Genomic DNA, 19,733 nt, shown 5'->3' on the forward strand with positions numbered 1-19,733 from the left:
CGCAGAGGCAGCCTTTGCCCCGCTATGGGAAGTAGGCATTCGCATCCTCAGCTATCTCGATGACTGGCTAATCCTAGCTCACTCTCGGATTCAAGTATTCTGGGTAAGTCCAGAATTTTATCTGTGAGGTTTTAAATACTCAAATTTCATTCTGCCCCAGACTATGTATATTGGGTACAAAAAGCTAGGTCCAAACTAGTTTAATGAAGGTCAGACAGATAATTCTTAGAGGATGGAAGTCAATTGGCTCTCCCTCATTTCAAGAATGGTTCACCGAGTTGGGTAGGGTGGCGGCATTTGAAAAGATGTCATATAAACAGCTTGGCAAGATAGACACGTACAGTATGGTAAGAAATGGAGAGCTCTCAGTGAGGACCATGTGGAGAGAAACAGAATTGTGGTGGTAATTGTAAATTCTATTCTTTTTGGAATTCTTTCTTTTCTCATTGTTTGTTGATTTTTATATATTTTTTTATGTTCTCAAATGTTTTGTTTTGTTTGCTTATATGTGTGCATGGTGTAATTTAGGCTTTGACCACAGGCATATCTGTTGAGGGACAGGATGAGGTTGGGGAGGGAGATATAATGGGAGTTGAGTTGATTCTGTGTGAATATGTTCTGTTTATTGCATATTTCACATAAGAATCAATAAAAATGTTAATGGCAAAAAGATTACACTGGGTCTATTTATTTGGCTCATATAAATTCCCAGATTAGTATTCGCCATGTGGAGTTGTTCTTTATGTTAATAAGTCATTTTCCAATGGACCTGTTACTTCTTATACATATGCTTTTTGAAGTGTTATATTTCTGGGGGTATGTCGTACGTAGTTCCACTAGCGAGTCGCAATGTCGAAGTGAACTGAATCAATAGGGAACGTTTCCGGTTACACATGTAGCCTCGGTTCCCTGAGATGTAGGGAATGAGACATTGCGAAAGTGAGCTGCACTACTACTTCAGAGTTTCGAGGTTCGAGCAATGCGCTCTTGTCCCTCAGTCAGAAAATGCTGAAGAAATGGTGTTTGCGCACCTGCTTATATAGGCCAGCAGCGCACCTAAACGGGCGGGGTTTAAACACCAATGAAAATCACAGGATTGGCATTATTATACAGGGGTTTCAACTAGGTCGTCAGGGGAAGGATTGCCTTACTGAGTTGCAATGTCTTGTTCCCTTCATCTCAAGGAACCAAGGTTACACATGTAGCCGGAGATGTTTTCATCTTGAAGATTTTCTTTGGAGCATAAATACATGTATTTGCCAAGTTTTGCACATGTGATGATGAAGTCTGTTATGTCTCAGATTTTGGGCCAGTGATGGAGACGGATAACCCTCATGAGTTCATGCGGTATATGGAGGATCTGACAGCTCTCGGAGGAGGAGATGAACCAGAGATGTGTCTCTCTGCCCTTCAGGTAACTGTGACAGATATGACAGGCAGGGGTTAAATTGGGATATTTTAGGAGGGGGAACCCTAACACCACCACCACTACCACCACAATATTTTCTTTTTTGAATCAGAGGTGCCAGAACGCCGTTCCAGACCAATCCGCCCCAATTTAACCCCCTGATGAGTAACAAAAAAGTACAATTCTCAGGAAACAGTGCCATGTGTGTTTTATCTTGGTCCCATGACTTGCTACTGATATAATTTTCAGGACACTGTACTTAGTCAAATTGTTTGATAAAAATTATAAGTATTACAACCATAACAGAGTTTAAATAATGTATTGCTTTAGGGCTAAGTTTAAGGTTAGTGATGATAAATAACTAATTATATTTGGTACAAGGCTTTGACTACATATATTTAGGACTGGTGATAATAGTTTAAGAATTGGCTATTGAAAACTCATATTTGTTAACCACAAATCTGAACATTGGGGAGGGTCCCCACTATGATGATCCTCTAATGTCTGTCATGTCAATTATGGCCCTGGTGCTTTGGGCCTGAGGTGGTAAAATAAGATTTCTTAACAGTTCAGCAGTAACCTTTTCAAATAAATTCTTAAACAATCTGGCACAAGTGACACCATTTTCTGATGACAATACAAAAACAAAAGATCCTTAATATTCTTGTATCCTGTTGTTCTTGTACCATTTTTAAAGAAAACATGAGTGAGCAGGCAAAACACATTTCTTTTATTTCTTATGGGATTCATATTCAACTCTAGATTATAACAGAATGGCACAATCATAAAACAAAACATGGCAACAAAGAAAAAAATTAAATGACCCCTGTTCAAAAGTCTGCATACCCTTAGTTCTTAATACTGTGCATTGCCCCCTTTAGCATCAATGACAGCGTGCAGTCTTTTGTAATAGTTGTCTATGAGGCCCCAAATTCTTGCAGGTGGTATAGCTGCCCTTTCATCTTGGCAAAATGCCTCCAGGTCATGCAAAGTCTTTAGTCATCTTGCATGAACCGCACGTTTGAGATCTCCCCAGAGCGGCTTGATGATATTAAGGTCAGGAGACTGTGATGGCCACTCCAGAACCTTCACCTTTTTCTGCTGTAACTACTGGAGGGTCAACTTGGCCTTGTGCTTAGGGTCATAGTCCTGCTGGAAAGTCCAAGAGCGTCCCATGCGCAGCTTTCTTGCAGAAGAATGCAAATTGTCTGCCAGTATTTTCTGATAACATGCTGCATTCATCTTGCCATCAATTTTCACAAGATTCCCCGTGACTTTAGAGCTCACACACCCCCAAAACATCAGTGAGCCACCACCATGCTTCACAGTGGGGATGGTATTCTTTTCACTATAGGCCTTGTTGATCCCTCTCCAAACATAGCGCTTATGGTTGTGACCATAGAGCTCTATTTTGGTCTCGTCACTCCAAATTACACTGTGCCAGAAGCTGCGAGGTGTGTCAAGGGCTTTTTTGTGGCATTGGCGCAGTAAAGGCTTCTTTCTGGCAACTCGACCATGTAGCTCATTTTTGTTCAAGTATCGTCGTATTGTGCTCCTTGAAACAACCATACCGTCTTTTTCCAGAGCAGCCTGTATTTCTCCTGAGATTACCTGTGGGTTTTTCTTTGTATCCCGAACAATTCTTCTGGCAGTTGTGGCTGAAATCTTTCTTGGTCTACCTGACCTTGGCTTGGTATCAAGAGATCCCCGAATTTTCCACTTCTTAATAAGTGATTTAACAGTACTGACTGGCATTTTCAAGGCTTTGGATATCTTTTTATATCCTTTTCCATCTTTAAAAAGTTCCATTACCTTGTTACACAGGTCTTTTGACAGTTCTTTTCTGCTCCCCATGGCTCAGTATCTAGCCTGCTCAGTGCATCCATGTGAGAGCTAACAAACACATTGACTATTTAGACACAGACACTAATTGCAATTTAAAAAAAATACAGGTGTGTGAAATTAACCTTTAATTGCCATTTAAACCTGTGTGCGTCACTTTGTGTGTCTGTAACAAGGCCAAACATTCAAGGGTATGTAAACTTTTGATCAGGGCCATTTGGGTGATTTCTGTTATCATTATGATTTAAAAAGGAGCCAAACAACTATGTGATAATAAATGGCTTCATATGATCACTATCATTAAATAAAAGACAAAAAAAAAATAATAATAATAATTTTTTTGCATGATCAGTCATATTTTCAAAATCAATGCCAAAATTTCACAATTTCTGCCAGGGTATGCAAACTTTCGAGCACAACTGTGTGTATATATATATATATATATATATATATATATATATGCACACACCTTGAAAGTCTCTTTTCACAAAAGTTGTTGATATTTAGTTACTGCAAAGATTTTGAGATTTTTAAAGTTTATGCTTTATATACAGTATATATCTATCTATAGAATATAATGATGCACATCCTAAGTGTCTCTGTCTGTATGTGTGTGTGAATGTGTCTGTGCATCAGTTGGCTCTGACCCACAGCCCTCCGCTGTCAGAGATTTTTGTGTTCACGGATGCCTCTCCTAAAGATCGTCATCTGCAAAGTTCAGTCCAAGCTCTCATTTTGGAGAAGCAAACAAAGGTAACAGACAAACACAAAAACGTCACATTCATGTGCACACTATTTTTATGCACCTAATCGCTGTACTTATGCTAGGTGAACTTCCTGCTGACTGAAGATCTAAACCTTATAGGAAGAGGAAGAGGGATGAGAAAGAGGAGGAGAACAGAAACTTTGTCTCCTGATAGATTCTCTCTATATTCCTCTCTGTCATCTGTGTCTGGAGGAATGACCGTCTTCACTTCAAACAAAGACATCCAAAAAGTATCAGCCATTGTAGAAGACACAACAACTTCCAGCAAGGTACAGTCATCTGAAACAACAAGAGGACCAAGAGACCACAGCCCCTTCCTGTTTCAAAATTCTGCCTGTTCATGTTAACAGGTTTCTTATTTGTTTCTCTGAATAGGTATCTCTGCTTCACGCAGAGGGCAAGTTGGACACATCAAACTCCTTTCGAGTGGACAAAGCTGTTACGAAAGTGATGCTGCACATCACAGGCCAGCACACACACTGTGAGCTTGTCAGCCCCTCAGGTACACCTACTGACCTACCTAACAGTCTCTTACTTTCTGAACAGCTTTGACTAACAGCGAAAGGTCTGTGAAGGCAGAAAGTCAAGTCAAGTCATTTTTATTTGTATAGCGCTTTTCATAACACCCATTGTTTCAAAACAGCTTTACAGAATGTCGTGATTTAAGACTTTATAAATATTACAGTTTTATTTTCTGTTAGAGTCATCATTGTGCATTTTATAAAAATATGAGTGTAAATTGTGTTTAAAAATAAATAAGTAAATAATAATTGGATTTAGAACCCCTCTGAGCAAGCCGAATGTGACTGTAGCAAGGAAAACAAAATTCCAAGATGTAGGTTAATGGAGAAATTAACCTTGGGAGAAACGTCCTGGTTACTTGCGTAACCTCCATTCCCTGATGGAGGGAACGAGACGTTGTGTCGATGTAATGACACTAGGGGTCACTCTTGGGAGCCCGAGACAGCTCTGGTCTTTGATAAAAGGCCAATGAAAATTGGTGAGTGGTATTTGCATACCACTCCCCCGGACATACAGGAATAAAAGGAGCTGGTATGCAACCACTCATTCAGGTTTTATGCTGAGGAGCCGAGACAAGGTCCTGGCCATTTCAGCGGGTAGTTCAGCGTTGTGGCAGGAGGGACACAACATCTCGTTCCCTCCATCAGGGAACGGAGGTTACTCAAGTAACCAGGACATTCCCTATCTGTCACTCACTCAATGTTGTGTCGATGTAGTGACACTAGGGGTCCCTATACAAAATGCCGCAACTGGCTGAACTGTGTTACGTGATCTGGTGGTGTGTGACAGGCAGATCACTGTGTGCCTCGTAGCCAGCGCACCAGGCCGACACGTAACCTCCCCCAACACTGTTATGAATGTTGAACGGCCCTTCGGGGACAAGTCGACTACCCAAAAGATAGAGACAGGCTAGCCCAGTCGTGGCCTCTTATATTAACCGACTGGGCCCACCAGGTCTAGTCAGGGGGGTGTCCCTCCCAAGGGGAAGACACTATGGAGACCACACCCCACCAAGGGGGGGGGGGTATTTAAGTGGAAATACATCACATGGTCTTGCTGTGCTATGTCGGAAGTATGCCATATGGGGAAGTCCCATGGTAGGTCCCACCCTATGGGGGAGGAGTTACTACAAGCATGGTGACTGGGGCAGAGGGGCCTCTGCCCAAGAAAGATTCAGTTTGCCAACAGGGAAACGAATTAGCGGAAGATATACATCGCATGGTATTACCTGCGGGGAACCACCACATGAGGAGCACCTACCCCAGTACAGGGCTTAGTTAGCACGTGTACTGAGCCGGCAGCGAATTTCTCTGCAAACTCGTCTGCCACAGGGCTCAGAGGAAATCAACCAGGGAACACAGTTTGTGAACACTACTGGGAGTTAACGGTGCATGTCTTCAGCTCAGGGGAGGTGAAAGGCACTATGCACAAGCGATACACCTGGCCGGCTGTCCCGGACTTACCTGCTTGTGCGTGCCACTACACGGGATGAAACTGGTTCCACCCGGAGATTGTAGAACCTCGCAAAGTTGCCCAGCCCGCTGCTCTGCAAATGTCTGTTAGAGAGGTGCCACTGGTCAAGGCTAAGGAGGCCGCTACACGCCTGGTAGAATGGGCCCGTAGCCCTACCGGGGCAGCACATCCTGGGCGTGATATGCCATAGTTATGGCGTCAATGAGCCAGTGGGTGATCCTCTGCTTGGAGACAGCGCTTCCTTTCCGCTGTCCACCAAAGCAGACAAAGAACTGCTCAGAGACTCTAAAGCTCTTTGTTTGATCCAAATAGATGCGTAAAGCACGCACCGGACACAGCAACGTCAGGGCTGGGTCTGCCTCCTCCTGGGGCAGCACTTGCAGGTTCACCACCTGGTCCCTAAAAGGGGTCGTGGGATCCTTGGGCATATAGCCCGTTCAGGGTCTCAGGATCACGTGAGAGTAGCCCGGACCGAACTCCAGGCACATTTCGCTGACAGAGAACGCTTGCAGGTCTCCTACCCTCTTGATGGAAGTGAGCGCAGTCAGGAGGGCAGTCTTCAAGGAGAGTGCCTTAAGCTCAGCTGACTGCAAGGGCTCAAAGGGGGCTCTCTGTAGACCCTGAAGAACTACAGAGAGGTCCCATGAGGGAATGAGGCACAGTCTGAAGGTATTCAACCTCCTGGCACCTCTCAGGAACCTGATGATCAGGTCGTGCTTCCCTAAGGACTTACCGTCCACTGTGTCGTGGTGTGCCGCTATAGCGGCTACATACAGCCGCCCTTCCAACCTCTCCTGCAGGAAGGAAAGCACCGATCCGACTGCGCATCTCTGGGGGACTTCGCGTCGCGAACAGACGCCACTTAAAGGCATACAGGCGCCTCGTAGAGGGGGCCCTAGCCTGAGTGATCGTGTCTACCACCGCGGGTGGTAGACCGCTTAGGTCTTCCATGTCCCATCCAGGGGCCAGACATGGAGATTCCAGAGGTCTGGTCACGGGTGCCAGATGGTGCCCCATCCCTGAGAAAGAAGGTCCTTCCTCAGGGGAATTTGCCGGGGGGGCTGTCGCGAGGAGTGTGAGGTCCGAGAACCTCATCGGGTGGGCCAGTAGGGTGCTACCAGGACGACCTGCTCCTCGTCCTCCCTGACCTTGCACAGGGTCTGTGCAAGTAGGCTTACTGGGGGAAACGCATATTTGCGAAGTCCATGGGGCCAGCTGTGTGTCAGCGTGTCTATACCGAGAAGTGCCTCGGTCAGGGCATACCAGAGCGGGCAGTGGGAGGATTCTTGGAAGGCGAACAGGTCTACCTGTGCCTGTTTGAATTGACTCCAGATCAGCTGGACCACCTGAGGGTGGAGTCTCCACTCTCCCCTGAGGGTAACCTGCCATGACAGTGCATCTGCTGCGGTGTTGTGGTCACCCGGGATGTGAGTGGCTCGCAGCGACTTGAGGTGCTGCTGACTCCAGAGGAGGAGACAGCGGGCGAGTTGTGACATACAACGGGAGCGCAGACCGCCTTGACGGTTGATATATGCTACCGTTGCTGCATTGTCTGTCCGAAGTAACACGTGCTTGCCCTGGATCAATGGCCGGAACCTCCGCAGGGCAAGCAGAATTGCCAGCAACTCGAGGCAGTTGATGTGCCAACGCAGCCACGGGCCCGTCCATAAGCCGGCGGCTGCATGCCCATTGCAAACAGTGCCCCAGCCCGTTTTGGAGGTGTCTGTCATAACCACGACGTGCCTTGAGACCTGCTCTAGGGGAACGCCTGCCCATAGAAACGTGAGGTTGGTCCAAGGGCTGAAGAGGCAGTGAAAGATCGGCACGATGGCCTCGCGATGTGTCCCGCGGCGCCATGCCCATTCTGGGACTCAAGTCTGAAGCCAGTGCTGAAGTGGTCTCATATGCATCAAACCAAGCGGAGTGGCCACCGTTGAGGATGCCATATGCCCCAGGAGCCTCTGAAAGAATTTCAGTGGAACCTTATTTTCTGTTTGAATGCCTTCAAACAGGTCAGCACCGACAGCGCTCATTCGTGAGGCGTGCTGTCAATGAGACCAAACCGAGAAAAGAGATGCTCTGAACTGGGAGGAGCTTGCTCTTTTCCCAGTTGACCCGAAGCCCTAGTCGGCTGAGTCGCGAGAGCACCAGGTCCCTGTGTGAACACAACATATCCCAAGAGTGAGCTAGGATTAGCCAATCATCGAGATAGTTGAGAATGCGAATGCCCACTTCCCTTAACGGGTAAAGAGCTGCGAGGGGACAAGGACAGACCGAAAGGGAGGACCTTGTACTGATACGCCCGACCCTCGAATGCAAACCACAGGAAGGGTCTGTGTCGAGGTAGAATCGAGACGTGGAAGTACGTGTCCTTCAGGTCTACTGCCACGAACCAATCTTGATGCCGGACGCTCGCCAGAATGCGTTTTTGTGTCAGCATCTTGAACGGGAGTCTGTGTAAAGCCCGGTTCAGTATTTGCAGGTCCAAGATTGGCCGCAACCAACCACCTTTTTTTGGTACAATGAAGTAGGGGCTGTAAAACCCCTTTTTCATCTCGGCCGGAGGGACAGGCTCTATCGCATCCTTCTGTAGGAAGGTAGTGATCTCTGCACGCAAGGTAGCAGTGTTCTCGCCCTTCACCGAGGTGAAGTGGATGCTACTGAACTGGGCGGACGCCTGGCGAACCGAATCGCGTAGCAAAGTCGGACGGTCCGGATCAGCCATCGCGGCGGATTAGAAATTGCAAGCCATGCATCCAAGCTCCGGGTGAGGGGGACCAAGGGGACAATCTTGTCGGACATACCGGCAGGTGGGGCCTCGCGGCGGGGCGGATCCCGAGGTGCCACGCCATGTTGTGGCTGTGCTGAGTTCAGGGACATCAAAACACTTATCTGGATTATGTGACCACCCCGGAACAGCCTGGGATGGGGAGGAAGAGGCCTCGTGACCAGTGGAGACTTGTCACATTGGGGGTGGATTTGTGCCACAGCTGGGCGGGAAGGGGCGGGGAGACCGCCGCTGGAGCGCCAAACCTGCAAGGATAAAAAGGTGGACGGTGGTCGTGATGACGGCCGTGCACACCGGGTACGTGACCCAGGGAATGAGGAAACCGCTCTTTTGCTGAATTGTTGGGTACCGCAGCCACTTGGGCATGCGGTGAAATTAAATGAAAAAGCAACAAAAGATTCTCCTCCCGGCCTTCCACTGGGGGATGGAACAGTCTGCTTACCAGCCCCAAGGTGGGTTTCATCTTCCTTGGGTCGCCCGGCGGACGGCCGTGAGACGGGTGGCGTCTGCTTCTTGCAGTGGGCTCCATGCTGGGGCCGGGCCGAAAGGGCGGGATGCGGCATAGCCAGTGCAGTCACCGCAGGGGGACGCCCTTGGCGACGAGCAGGCGGGGTGTGGGATCTTGAGCCACGCCGGGGCAGGATGTGCCAGATAGCCTCCGTCTGCTGCTTCACCGTCGAGAACTGCTGGGCAAAGTCCTCGACGGTGTTGCAGAATAGGCCAACCTGGGAAATGGGGGCAGCAAGGAACCGTGCCTTGTCAGCCTCACCCATCTCATCCTGGTTGAGCCAAAGGTGGTGCTCCTGGACCACTAAGGTGGAAATCGCCCACCCGAGAGACCGCACCATGATCTTCATCGCCTGGAGAGTGAGGTTGGTCGCCGAGCACAGCTCCTGCATCAAATCTGGGGCGGAACTACCCTCGTGCAGTTCCTTTAGTGCCTTGGCTTGGTGGACATGCAGGAGAGCCATGGCATGCAGGGCGGAGGCAGCTTGTCCAGCGGCACTGTAGGCTTTGACCGTCAGGGACGATGTAAACCTACAGGCCTTGGACAGGAGCTTTGGGTGTCCGTACCAGGTGGCGGCGCTCTGCGGGCATAGGTGCACCGCGAGTGCCTTATCCACCGAAGGAATCGCCGAATAGCCCCTGGTCTCCCCGCCATCGAGGGTAGTGAGGGCAGGGGAGCTGAAAGATCGGGACCAGGCAGTAAAAGGTGCCTGCCACGATCTTATCAGCTCCTCATGCACTTCTGGGAAGAAAGGGACTGGAGCGGGGCGTGGCTGCTTTGAGCGGCGCCGCGAGCCCAGGAACCAATCATCGAGCCGCGAGGGTTCAGGGCAGAGTGGAGGGTTCCACTCTAGCCCGACGCTCGCGGCTGCCCGGGAAAGCATGTCCGTCATTTCCGCATCAGCTTGTGACTGGGCAACCGTACCCGAGGGGGGGAGCCCAGCTGAGGCTTCTGCTTCTGACTGGATGAGCCCGCTCTCCGATGCTGTGCTCGAGAGCTCATCAACTTCGCAGGCTCCGAACAAGTGGTCGAACTTACCGTGACACGAGCCGGCGGACTCATCCGGAAGCCCGATCGGGGCAGACGAGCATGCTGGGGAAAGGGAGGTCCGTGGGGGGATACCCAGCGGAGGTGGTCCCATTGGGGTCCCCAAATCGCCCCCAGTGCTAGCCGTGCTGGCCTCATACCCGTAGGTAGAAGGACCGAGGCGGGGAGCCACTGGGGTGGCTTGCTTTCTTATGAAAGCAAGCTGCGACCGCAACGTTGCCATGGTCATATTCTCGCAGTGAGTACATGATCCATCCACGAACGCTGTCTCTGCATGGGTCAGTCCCAGACACGAAAGACAGTGATTATGACCATCAGAAGTTGAGAGGTAACGACCACAACCAGGAATAACACACAAACGGAAAGGGGACAATCTCGTCTGTGTGTGCCGCTCTTTTAGAGAAATATACTCTTTTCGAAAAATATACTCTCTTTTTTCTGCCGAAGTGCCCAGGGGCGTTCTCTGCAGTGCACCAGTGCAGAGGAGGGAGAAGCCGCTGAAATGCGCCGTCAGATCCAGCAGAGGTGAATGAACAGTCAGCTCAGTAAACATTGACTGATCGGCTCCGAAGAGAAAATCTGAATGAGTGGTTGCATACCAGCTCCTTTTATACCCATATGTCCGGGGGAGTGGTATGCAAATATCACTCGCCAATTTTCATTGGCCTTTTATCAAAGACCAGAGGTGTCTCGGGCTCCCAAGAGTGACCCCTAGTGTCACTACATCGACACAACGTCGAGTGAGTGACAGATAGGGAACTAGGCTCACTGTAGGTGCCAGTTCCCTTCTGGCTAAACAACATGAATATAATGCCAATATTGGTTATTTATGTGTAGTGCAAGAAAGAGAGCATCTGTGAAGTGTTAAAGTGTAGAGTAAAAAATTTAATTCTCTCATTATTTACTCACCCTGATATCTCAGGTGTGTATGACTTTCTTTCTTCACCAGGACACATTTGAAGAAAAATTTAAAAAATAGCTCAGAAGGCCATTAAAATTCAAGTGGATAGTGATCCAACTTTTGAAGCTCCAAAAATTACAGATAGTTTCACAGATGTCATTGATACGACTCTAGCGGTTAAATTAATGTCTTCTAAAGCACTACAATCACCTTTTGTGCAAAAAAATATCAATATTTAAGTACTTTTTAAACTATAATCCTATAAAACTATAATCCAATGCTGATCTTTTTCGCACCAAAAGTGATCATGTTACTTTAGACGACATTAATTTAACAGTTGGGCTATCTGTGATTCTTGGAGCTTCAAAAGTCGAATCACCATCCACTTGCATTTTAAGGACCTACTGAGAGCTAAGATATTTTCTAATTTTCTTGAAATGTGTTCTGATAAAGAAAGAAAGTCATACACACCTGGGATATCATGAGGGTGAGTAAATTATGAGAGTATTTTCATTTTTATCTAGTTTGCTTGCTATTAAAGGCAGTTCTCGTTGAACAGCTGTGCTGTTTTGTACCAATCCAGGTTTGTTGGCACAGTTACGGTTTTCTATTTCCACTCTGGTGCTGTGAAGACATGAGTGGAATGGACTGACTGGGCAAGTGACTGATCAAGAGTCACCAAGTCACTACAGGCATTCCACCACCAGCATGGTTCTCTGTCCTGAGTATGGTTAAATCAAGTCAAGTCAAATTTATTGGTATAGCGCTTTTCACAACAGGCGTTGTTACAAAGCAGCTGTACATGAAATGATGCTACAGTATAACAGAAAATTTATGAATATAATGCCAACTAACCCTGCTGAGAAATCAAGGCCGGGAATGGTTTGAAATGGAATCATACTGGACTGTACTCCAGTGGAAATGCTACTGGAATCTTTCGTCACCATGCTCAATTTTCCTCCATCCTGACCAATGGTGGAAAAGTGCTTTAAGTTTCTCAAACAAAAATTTGTAAATGCTTTCTTTTCCAAAAATTTTTTTTAATGCGTTTCTGCCTTCAAAAAAAGATACCATTTCCATGAACACTTGACCGTAATGCACTTGAAGGTTAAAGCATGTGTAAGATGTATCTCTCTCAGGTGCTCGTCAGTCTTTTCCTGGTTCTGAAGGTCCACTGGCAAAACTGGACTCATCTCAGGGTCTGTACAGAATAAGCCTGCTACCTCCTTTACAAATAGGCATATGGCAGCTCATGATCAGAGCCATTGGACCGGTTACATTCAACGTCTTAGGTAAAGATGTTGGCAAAAACACCAAGTCTGGTAATAACTGGTAATAGAATTATGCATAACAAAAATGTTAGTCATGCAGCATTAGAAAGGTATTTTAGAAAGGTTGTTCCCTAGGTGACAGCAGTTTGGACTTCCTGTACTATTTTGCAAAAGAGGCCAATGAGACACATCCAGGACTGAGGAAAATAGAAGGCAGTCCTATAGCAGGTTTGTCTGAGACATGTTTCAGCTTTTTACAGAATTATTCTCTGAACACTATACAGTATGTGTACAGTTGTTGTATAAAATATCTTTCATAAAAGTTTGTTTATATTTTCATACAGTGGCAAATACTTTGATTTCTAAAAATAAATTTGATCTACACACTCCAGTTGATTATGTGAGTTTTTGTTCCTAGGCATCCCACTGTTTTTAGTGGTTGCGGTAACAGGCCTCTCACCCAATGAGGAGGCCTTGTTTAGTCATGTGACCCTGTTGGGGCCCAATGGGGAGAGCATGCAGAAAGTGTTGCTGAACTCTTCATCTTCTCACTGGTCTGGAAAGGAGTTAGTGGGCCACATGGACTCCGTTCCCAGAATGCCATTCAGCTTACGTCTCTCTGGGAAGGATGGAAGGGGGAACTTGCTCGAAAGGGTTTCCTCTGAAATGATTCAACCAACACATGTACAGATACAGGTATATATGTAGAGAATTCAGAGGAAAATGTCTTGGCAAAATGTGAAATAGCTAAATTAATATCGCTTCTCGTCCATAGGTCTACTCGCCACCACACCTTTTCCCAGGACGCACCTCTGTTGTGCTGTTTGAGGTATTTAATCACGGCCCCAACTGTCCCTTCACTCTTTCAGCAGAAGATGACCATGGGTACGTTTCCCACACAGACCAACCCAGGTGAGCAGTGTAGAAGGAAATACAACAGGATGAATCAGTGAATGACATACTGTAAAAATTTAACTGAGTTGTCATTTGAGTTCCAACACTTCTAAGTACACTTTCAAAAATGTCAATTCTCTGAGGAACTTGCAAATGAAAACCATACTCTATAAGTTCCTGCACAAACTCTAAAGACTGTCTATGGGTTCTCAAGTAACCTCACCATTAAGTTTTTGAGGCAGTGGCAATATATGAAACCCACAATAGGATAATTGAAGCACCTTCAAAAAGGTACCTACAGGTAGGCCTGTCTCGATAATTACGTTATCAACTAATCGTACGATATATGGATATGACCTTGATAATGAGTGGCCGTGACAGGTGAAGATTATGTGTAACTCGAGGCTAATAGGTGTTTTAAAAGGTGTTTTTCCCGATGACTGCATAATTCCAACCAGAAAGTTTGGAAGAATAAGTCCAAATGGACTTTGTTTAAAAACAGTGACAACAAAAAGTGGCAATACAACTCAGGGCTCGACATTAACGCTTGTCCAGGACAAGTGGATTTTTGCAAGGTCATGTCAAAGTGAATTTTACTTGCCAGACCAGACAAGTTGTGTAGGGATTTACTGGTTTTTTAGATCAGTGTTACTATCAGAAATACTTGGTAAATATTTCTTTAGTTATTAATTAATAGTTAAATTAAATAATAGAATCTAACTCATTAAAACCTCATATGGTATCCAGTAAATGTAGTGCGCTACGTTTAAGAGCGGGTTTGGTTATTAGCAATAATTAATAAATATCAAAGAGAATTATTAATTATTAAAATCAATAGAACATTGATTTGAATCAATGTTAGCTTTTTTAATCCTTTAAATCAACATATCAAAGATAATCGTTAATTGTTAACATCGATGATGGAGATTGTATGGCCACAGTTTCAAGTCGGACATTACTTCCTTGTGCCACAAGGCTACACCTGAGAGCAGCGATGAGCTGCGTCTACGCACGGCGAGCAAAGTTGCTGGAAGCAAATCCCGGAAGCATCTCAGAGATATCTCTACTCCCGATGACATCATGGTCGAGAGATGTTCTGTTGTGTGCCTCATCCAATAGGAGTTGAGAGTTCGATCCTTTAGTGAGCAAAGCTTCATGGGATTTGAAGTCTGTTTTGGACTCCCTTTGTTTGATTTTGGCGCGGTTTTTATCAGTAAGATTTATGACTTTGTATGTGGGCCTGAGTTAGGTTTTACGACTGTGTTAGGCCTGCCTTTGTCTGAATACATGAGGCCCAACAGCTGCCTGACTGAAATACAGTGTTTATTTGTGATTTAGCGTATGCCTGTATCACTTATTTAAACAAAAAAAAAAACATATCCTGCTGTTGAAAATAATCTCTAGTGTCTGAAATTCTGCGTATTCTTCTGAAATTCTGAGTATTGTCTTTGTATTAATTCCAGAATCTGTGCGAATACAGGAAATCTGCTTTTGCGTGTCCTTCTCCTTCTCTCATGCAGCAGCACTCGTCAAATTTGGTATGAGTACGTGAAGTGGAAGCATTTTTCGACATGTGAATGTCATTGTACTGCGCCTGTGTTAAGAGAGCGATGCTATAATATATCACACCTATTTATAAACAACAAAGCTGTCAAAGTTGCAAGCGTGTATTGTCGGAGCGATCCAGGTTTGCAGCTTCTGTCATAAGTCATAATACAATGCCTTTGACAAGAATTGCAGAAATAGCAAAAATGCTTTGTGTAATGCTACCTGCTGCAGGATGAAGAGAAACGTTTAAACACCTGTTACATCTCTCATCTCCAACTCTCTGGAGCTCTTTCTGACCTATACAGGTATTATCTGCCATGTGAATCAGTCAATTTGAATATGTAATAATATATTAACATAAAAATAAAATGGTAAACACTATAATATTAACAATATACATAAAATGAAAAGTAGAATCATATTTTCCTTACACCTGATTTATTTTTATTTTTTTATATTCATAGTTCACACTTATGTTATTTGTCAATGACCCACATACAGTATTAAATAAACAGGGCACTTTCGCAGGATTTGTTCGAATTTTAATGCATTTTGTTAGCATTAAACAGCCATTTTTATTGATAATGTTTGAAAACACAACAGCAAAAAAAAAAGAAAAAAAAAAAAAAAAAAACATCTTTCTTTCTGTACAAGTAACTTTTTTACTAAGACAAGTGAATGACTTGTAGGAATTTATTTAGGAAGGACAAGCACATCACAATGCTTAATGTCGAGCCCTGTAATCTAAAAGCTCATCTAAAACAACCATTCCATCCAGTTTTCTGAGCTGGGAACAAAAACCACAGTTGGAGATGAAGAGGGGCCTTCCTGACTTTAATTTTTTTTGGCATTCTGATTCCAATGTGTGAATATTCTTAAGAATTAAAAGTTCATTGCTCTTTGAAAGGGTGTACTTGCATTATTATGCTATTATATTATCATTATATCAGTGGCATAAAATGGTCTTAAAATGACAATAATATCGTTTATCGCAATTATTTCTGGGATAATACATCGTCCAACAAAAATAGTTATCGTGACAGGCCTACCTACATGTTCTCTAAAGGGTTCTGCCAGTGTGGCAGTCTGAACCCTAAATGTTGCATCAAGCATCTTAAACCCCAAGTAAAAGTATAAAGTATTTATTTATTTTTTATTTTTTTACAGTGTTGGCCCATAAATACTGCTATTTTCTGTCATCCGTAGACTGAACATTCATACAAATCTGTAGACTGTTCAGTGATTGAGATCCTTGATTGGGTGAGAGGGGTTAGATATGTTTCTGTCAATTATTCCATCTTTTTCCAGGCAAAGGTTGTTAATTGACGAGATGGGCTCTGTGAAAAGGGAGGTCGAGATAAGGGTCCCTCATGATGCTCAGACAGCCAGGTCCATCACCCTGACCCTGACTGTCCAAGCAGAGGATTCACCAGACTCCAATTATGCTGTGGTTCATCTGACAGTGATACCTGAGGTGGGAACTATCACAAAGACAACTAATATTATCCACCTTTTTCCTACGTCCCGTGATACTTTGCGTGAAATGTGGGCGTTACTTCCGTTATCAAGTAAAGACCGTTGATGTTGATGCATTCGTTCATTCATTCTTTCGTTGTGGTGTTGGGATTTTGAGGAGATGGTGCCTGATTTAATGATGACATGAGTACATCAATAACTATGTCAGTGTGTTACTGCAAAACTGCAAAAAAGTAATAAAGACAAAGAAAGCACAAACAGTACCGGTGTGCTGTTTCTCCCAGAGGCAGTTTGAATTTAATCTAAGCACAAATGCAACATTTCAAGCAAAATTATCCGTTGTTTAGCCTACCTCTGTTAGTTCAGCTTCAGATGTGTGTGTCATCTTGTCACCCTGCATGTTCAAATCAGACAGACACACTGAGGAAGAGCAGTAAAGCTCTCGTCCTTGGGTATGTTATCGCTTTTACAAGTTGTCTAATCAGATGGTGATTTCCTTTTAAATCTGCATGTAAGTTTAAACTTTTGCACCCCGTTTACTACTATATATCACGCTGACCATTTGAGATCGGATAATCCGAAACGCATCTTAAACAGGGTCTAAAATGACTGCAGCTGGAGCTAGTGAATGCTATAGAACGGCATCTGGCAGAAGTCGCACCCACATTTGTTTCCCCAGTAAGACTCCCAGCAAAAAAGGTGTATACAATGAATTCTCTTAAAAAATAATTTGAAATGAAGCGGAAAACATTTGGTTACTTAAAGGAATAGTTCATCCAAAAATGAAAATTCTCTCATCATTTACATACCCTCATGCCATCTTTCATTTTCTGAACTCAAATTATGAATTTTAGAATAATTTCTCAGCTCTTTTAGTCCACACAATGCAAGTGAACGGGTGCCAAAATTTGGAGCTACAAAAATCACATAAGTCAGCATAAAATAATCTATACAACTCCAGTGTTTAAATGCATGTCTTCTGAAGCGATATGATAGGTGTGAGTGAGAAACAGATCGATATTTAAGTCATTTTTTACTATAAAATCTCCTCCCTGCTCAGTCAATCTCCACTTTAACTTTCATTTTCTTCTTGTGTTTTTGGTGATTCCCATTCTTCATGCATATCGCCCCCTACTGGGCAGGGAGAATAATGTCTAGCAAAAAAAGGACTTAAATATTTATCTGTTTCTCACCCACACCTATCATATCACTTCTGAAGATATGGATTAAAACACTGGTGTCGTATAGATTACTTTTATGATGCCTTTGTGTGTTTTTCGGAGTGTCCCATTTACTTGCATTGTGAGGATCTACGGAACTGAAATAAAAAAAGAAGTCATACACATCTGGGATGGCATGAGAGTGAGTAAATGATGAGACAATTTTCATTTTTGGGTGAACTATTTCATTAAGCTATGTTTTGAAATGTATAATAAATTGTTTTCAAAATTAAATAACTGGCTTTTATGTTGTCATTGTAATAATGCCAAAGCAAAATTCCCAACCCACCCCAATTTTTTTTATTGTTAAATATCCTGTTTCATTCAGACATCTGTCAGATTAAGGAAGTATAATTGGTAGCAAATGCCACTTCATGTAAACTTCATCTAGCCTGTAAATGTAAATATTGTATTTATAAATGCAGCAACCTCATAATTCCACTACTTTCTGAACAGGAGCCCGATACAACTCCTCCTGAATGTTCCGCCCTGGGTGTGGAGTCTGCCTGCCCCTCTGTATGTGCTCAGGGTATCTGGAAAGTCTCACTGGTAGCAAAAGACAGAGGCCACTCTGGACTGGCATCTGTACAGCTGGCACAAGGAGAAGGCACCCTCATCCTGTCCGAGATGACTAGAGAGAGACACCAAGACCATTTCCAATATGTTCATGAAGAAACCGCAGAAGCAGTCCACCTCCCTTTGTTACAACCACAAGAGAACACTTCAGAGTCCATGGAGTTTCACATTAATCAGCATCTTAAAACAGAAGTTAAACATGGCCCTCAAAGGCTGGAGGGTGTCCAGTTAGTCAGTGGGGATCCTCCATTGAACATCAGTGAATGGACAAAGGGAAAGCCTTTAATGGTGAACTATTCCTCAGGCTGCTGTGCCCCTCAGGCAGAGCTGGTGCTGTGGGACAGAGCCGGTAACATGAGACGCTGCCATCTCATAGCCAGTCAGCAGAGGGCGCTAAAAGAAAACAACATTGCGCACAGATGGACATATACATCATGGATAGTTCTCATGATGTGGGTGCTGTGCTGTCAGTTAGCATTGAGTGTAATCTAGCTGAAATTGAATTACTTTTTATTATGCAACACTGTATGAACACAAAACATTACTTGTATTTAGTGTTTCATATGCATTAATACTAATTCACTGAAAAACAAGAAACTGACAAATAATTGTGCTTCTTTATTCTGTGAATTGCTAGTTCTTCACTGGATTCTATTAGAATGGCATGTAAAATTCTAGCTTTACATACCCATTGTAGTATCGAGAACAAAGTAAAAGTAGGCCTAATATAATTCGTTTAGGTTTTTGTGATTGATATAACATGCCATACAGAGTGTTGTGCGAACTCCACTTTTTATTTTATACTGCACTGTCCTTACCTAATAGACAGATGTTGTTCAAATGTACAATAATAATAATAATAATAATAATGAAAGATATTAAATTAAACACGAGATTCAGACAGCGCAATCATACAGTCTTATAGTTACAGCACAATGGTTCATCTGAGAACAGTAATACTGCTTGTGTTACTTGTATTTTTGTTTCACTTTTATTTAGAAGCTATTTATAAATAAATAAAAAAGGAGTGCATCGTGAAAAACATGGCTAGTGCATTCACAGGATTCACAGGAAAAACTCCTCAACAATGTGTTAAAATTTGCAAATACTCTACAGGTCTGTAAGTGTGGAGATGTCTGCAAAAAGCTGCTTCTCTAAGTAAAACTAGAGGAACTATGTATATATCTTACAAAATAAAACAAAAATGTATTATCCCAGTTTGAATGAGTATGCACCCATACTGTACATTTTTTAAACTTAATAAACAAATGAAACTTAATAAATAAATTGCTTTTCTTTTTATTTTAATACCTGCAGCTTCTGAGAGGAATAACAGGACTTTTTGTTTTTATAATTTTTTTTAAACCCTTGAATGTTAGAATGTTTTAATTTTTTTTTTTTTTTATTTATTTTAGAATGGTCATCATACACTTTCAGGACTAAAATTAGTCTTTGGATTAAAGTCATTAGAGTCGCTATAATGTGGTTAATTC

General features: G+C 43.8%; 1 protein-coding gene across 4 annotated transcripts in view; it reads left to right on the forward strand.

Annotated features, from left to right (window-relative positions):
* Nucleotides 1-19,521, forward strand: part of LOC127417019 (von Willebrand factor A domain-containing protein 7-like) — a 33,768-nt gene extending 14,247 nt beyond the window's left edge. For 3 of the 4 annotated variants that reach the window (XM_051656701.1, XM_051656703.1, XM_051656702.1), the window contains 10 exons: nt 1,302-1,414; nt 3,887-4,003; nt 4,079-4,285; nt 4,392-4,518; nt 12,395-12,577; nt 12,662-12,754; nt 12,945-13,222; nt 13,302-13,438; nt 16,277-16,442; nt 18,121-19,521. In XM_051656701.1, the coding sequence (XP_051512661.1) occupies nt 1,302-1,414; nt 3,887-4,003; nt 4,079-4,285; nt 4,392-4,518; nt 12,395-12,577; nt 12,662-12,754; nt 12,945-13,222; nt 13,302-13,438; nt 16,277-16,442; nt 18,121-18,732 (2,033 nt within the window). In that variant the 3' untranslated portion in view covers nt 18,733-19,521. The remainder of the gene's footprint in view (nt 1-1,301; nt 1,415-3,886; nt 4,004-4,078; nt 4,286-4,391; nt 4,519-12,394; nt 12,578-12,661; nt 12,755-12,944; nt 13,223-13,301; nt 13,439-16,276; nt 16,443-18,120) is intronic. The other variant, XM_051656704.1, reaches the window with a different exon arrangement.
* The last annotated feature ends 212 nt before the right edge of the window (nt 19,522-19,733 follow it).

Source organism: Myxocyprinus asiaticus, chromosome 26 (assembly GCF_019703515.2).
Source record: "Myxocyprinus asiaticus isolate MX2 ecotype Aquarium Trade chromosome 26, UBuf_Myxa_2, whole genome shotgun sequence".
Lineage (NCBI taxonomy): Eukaryota > Metazoa > Chordata > Actinopteri > Cypriniformes > Catostomidae > Myxocyprinus > Myxocyprinus asiaticus.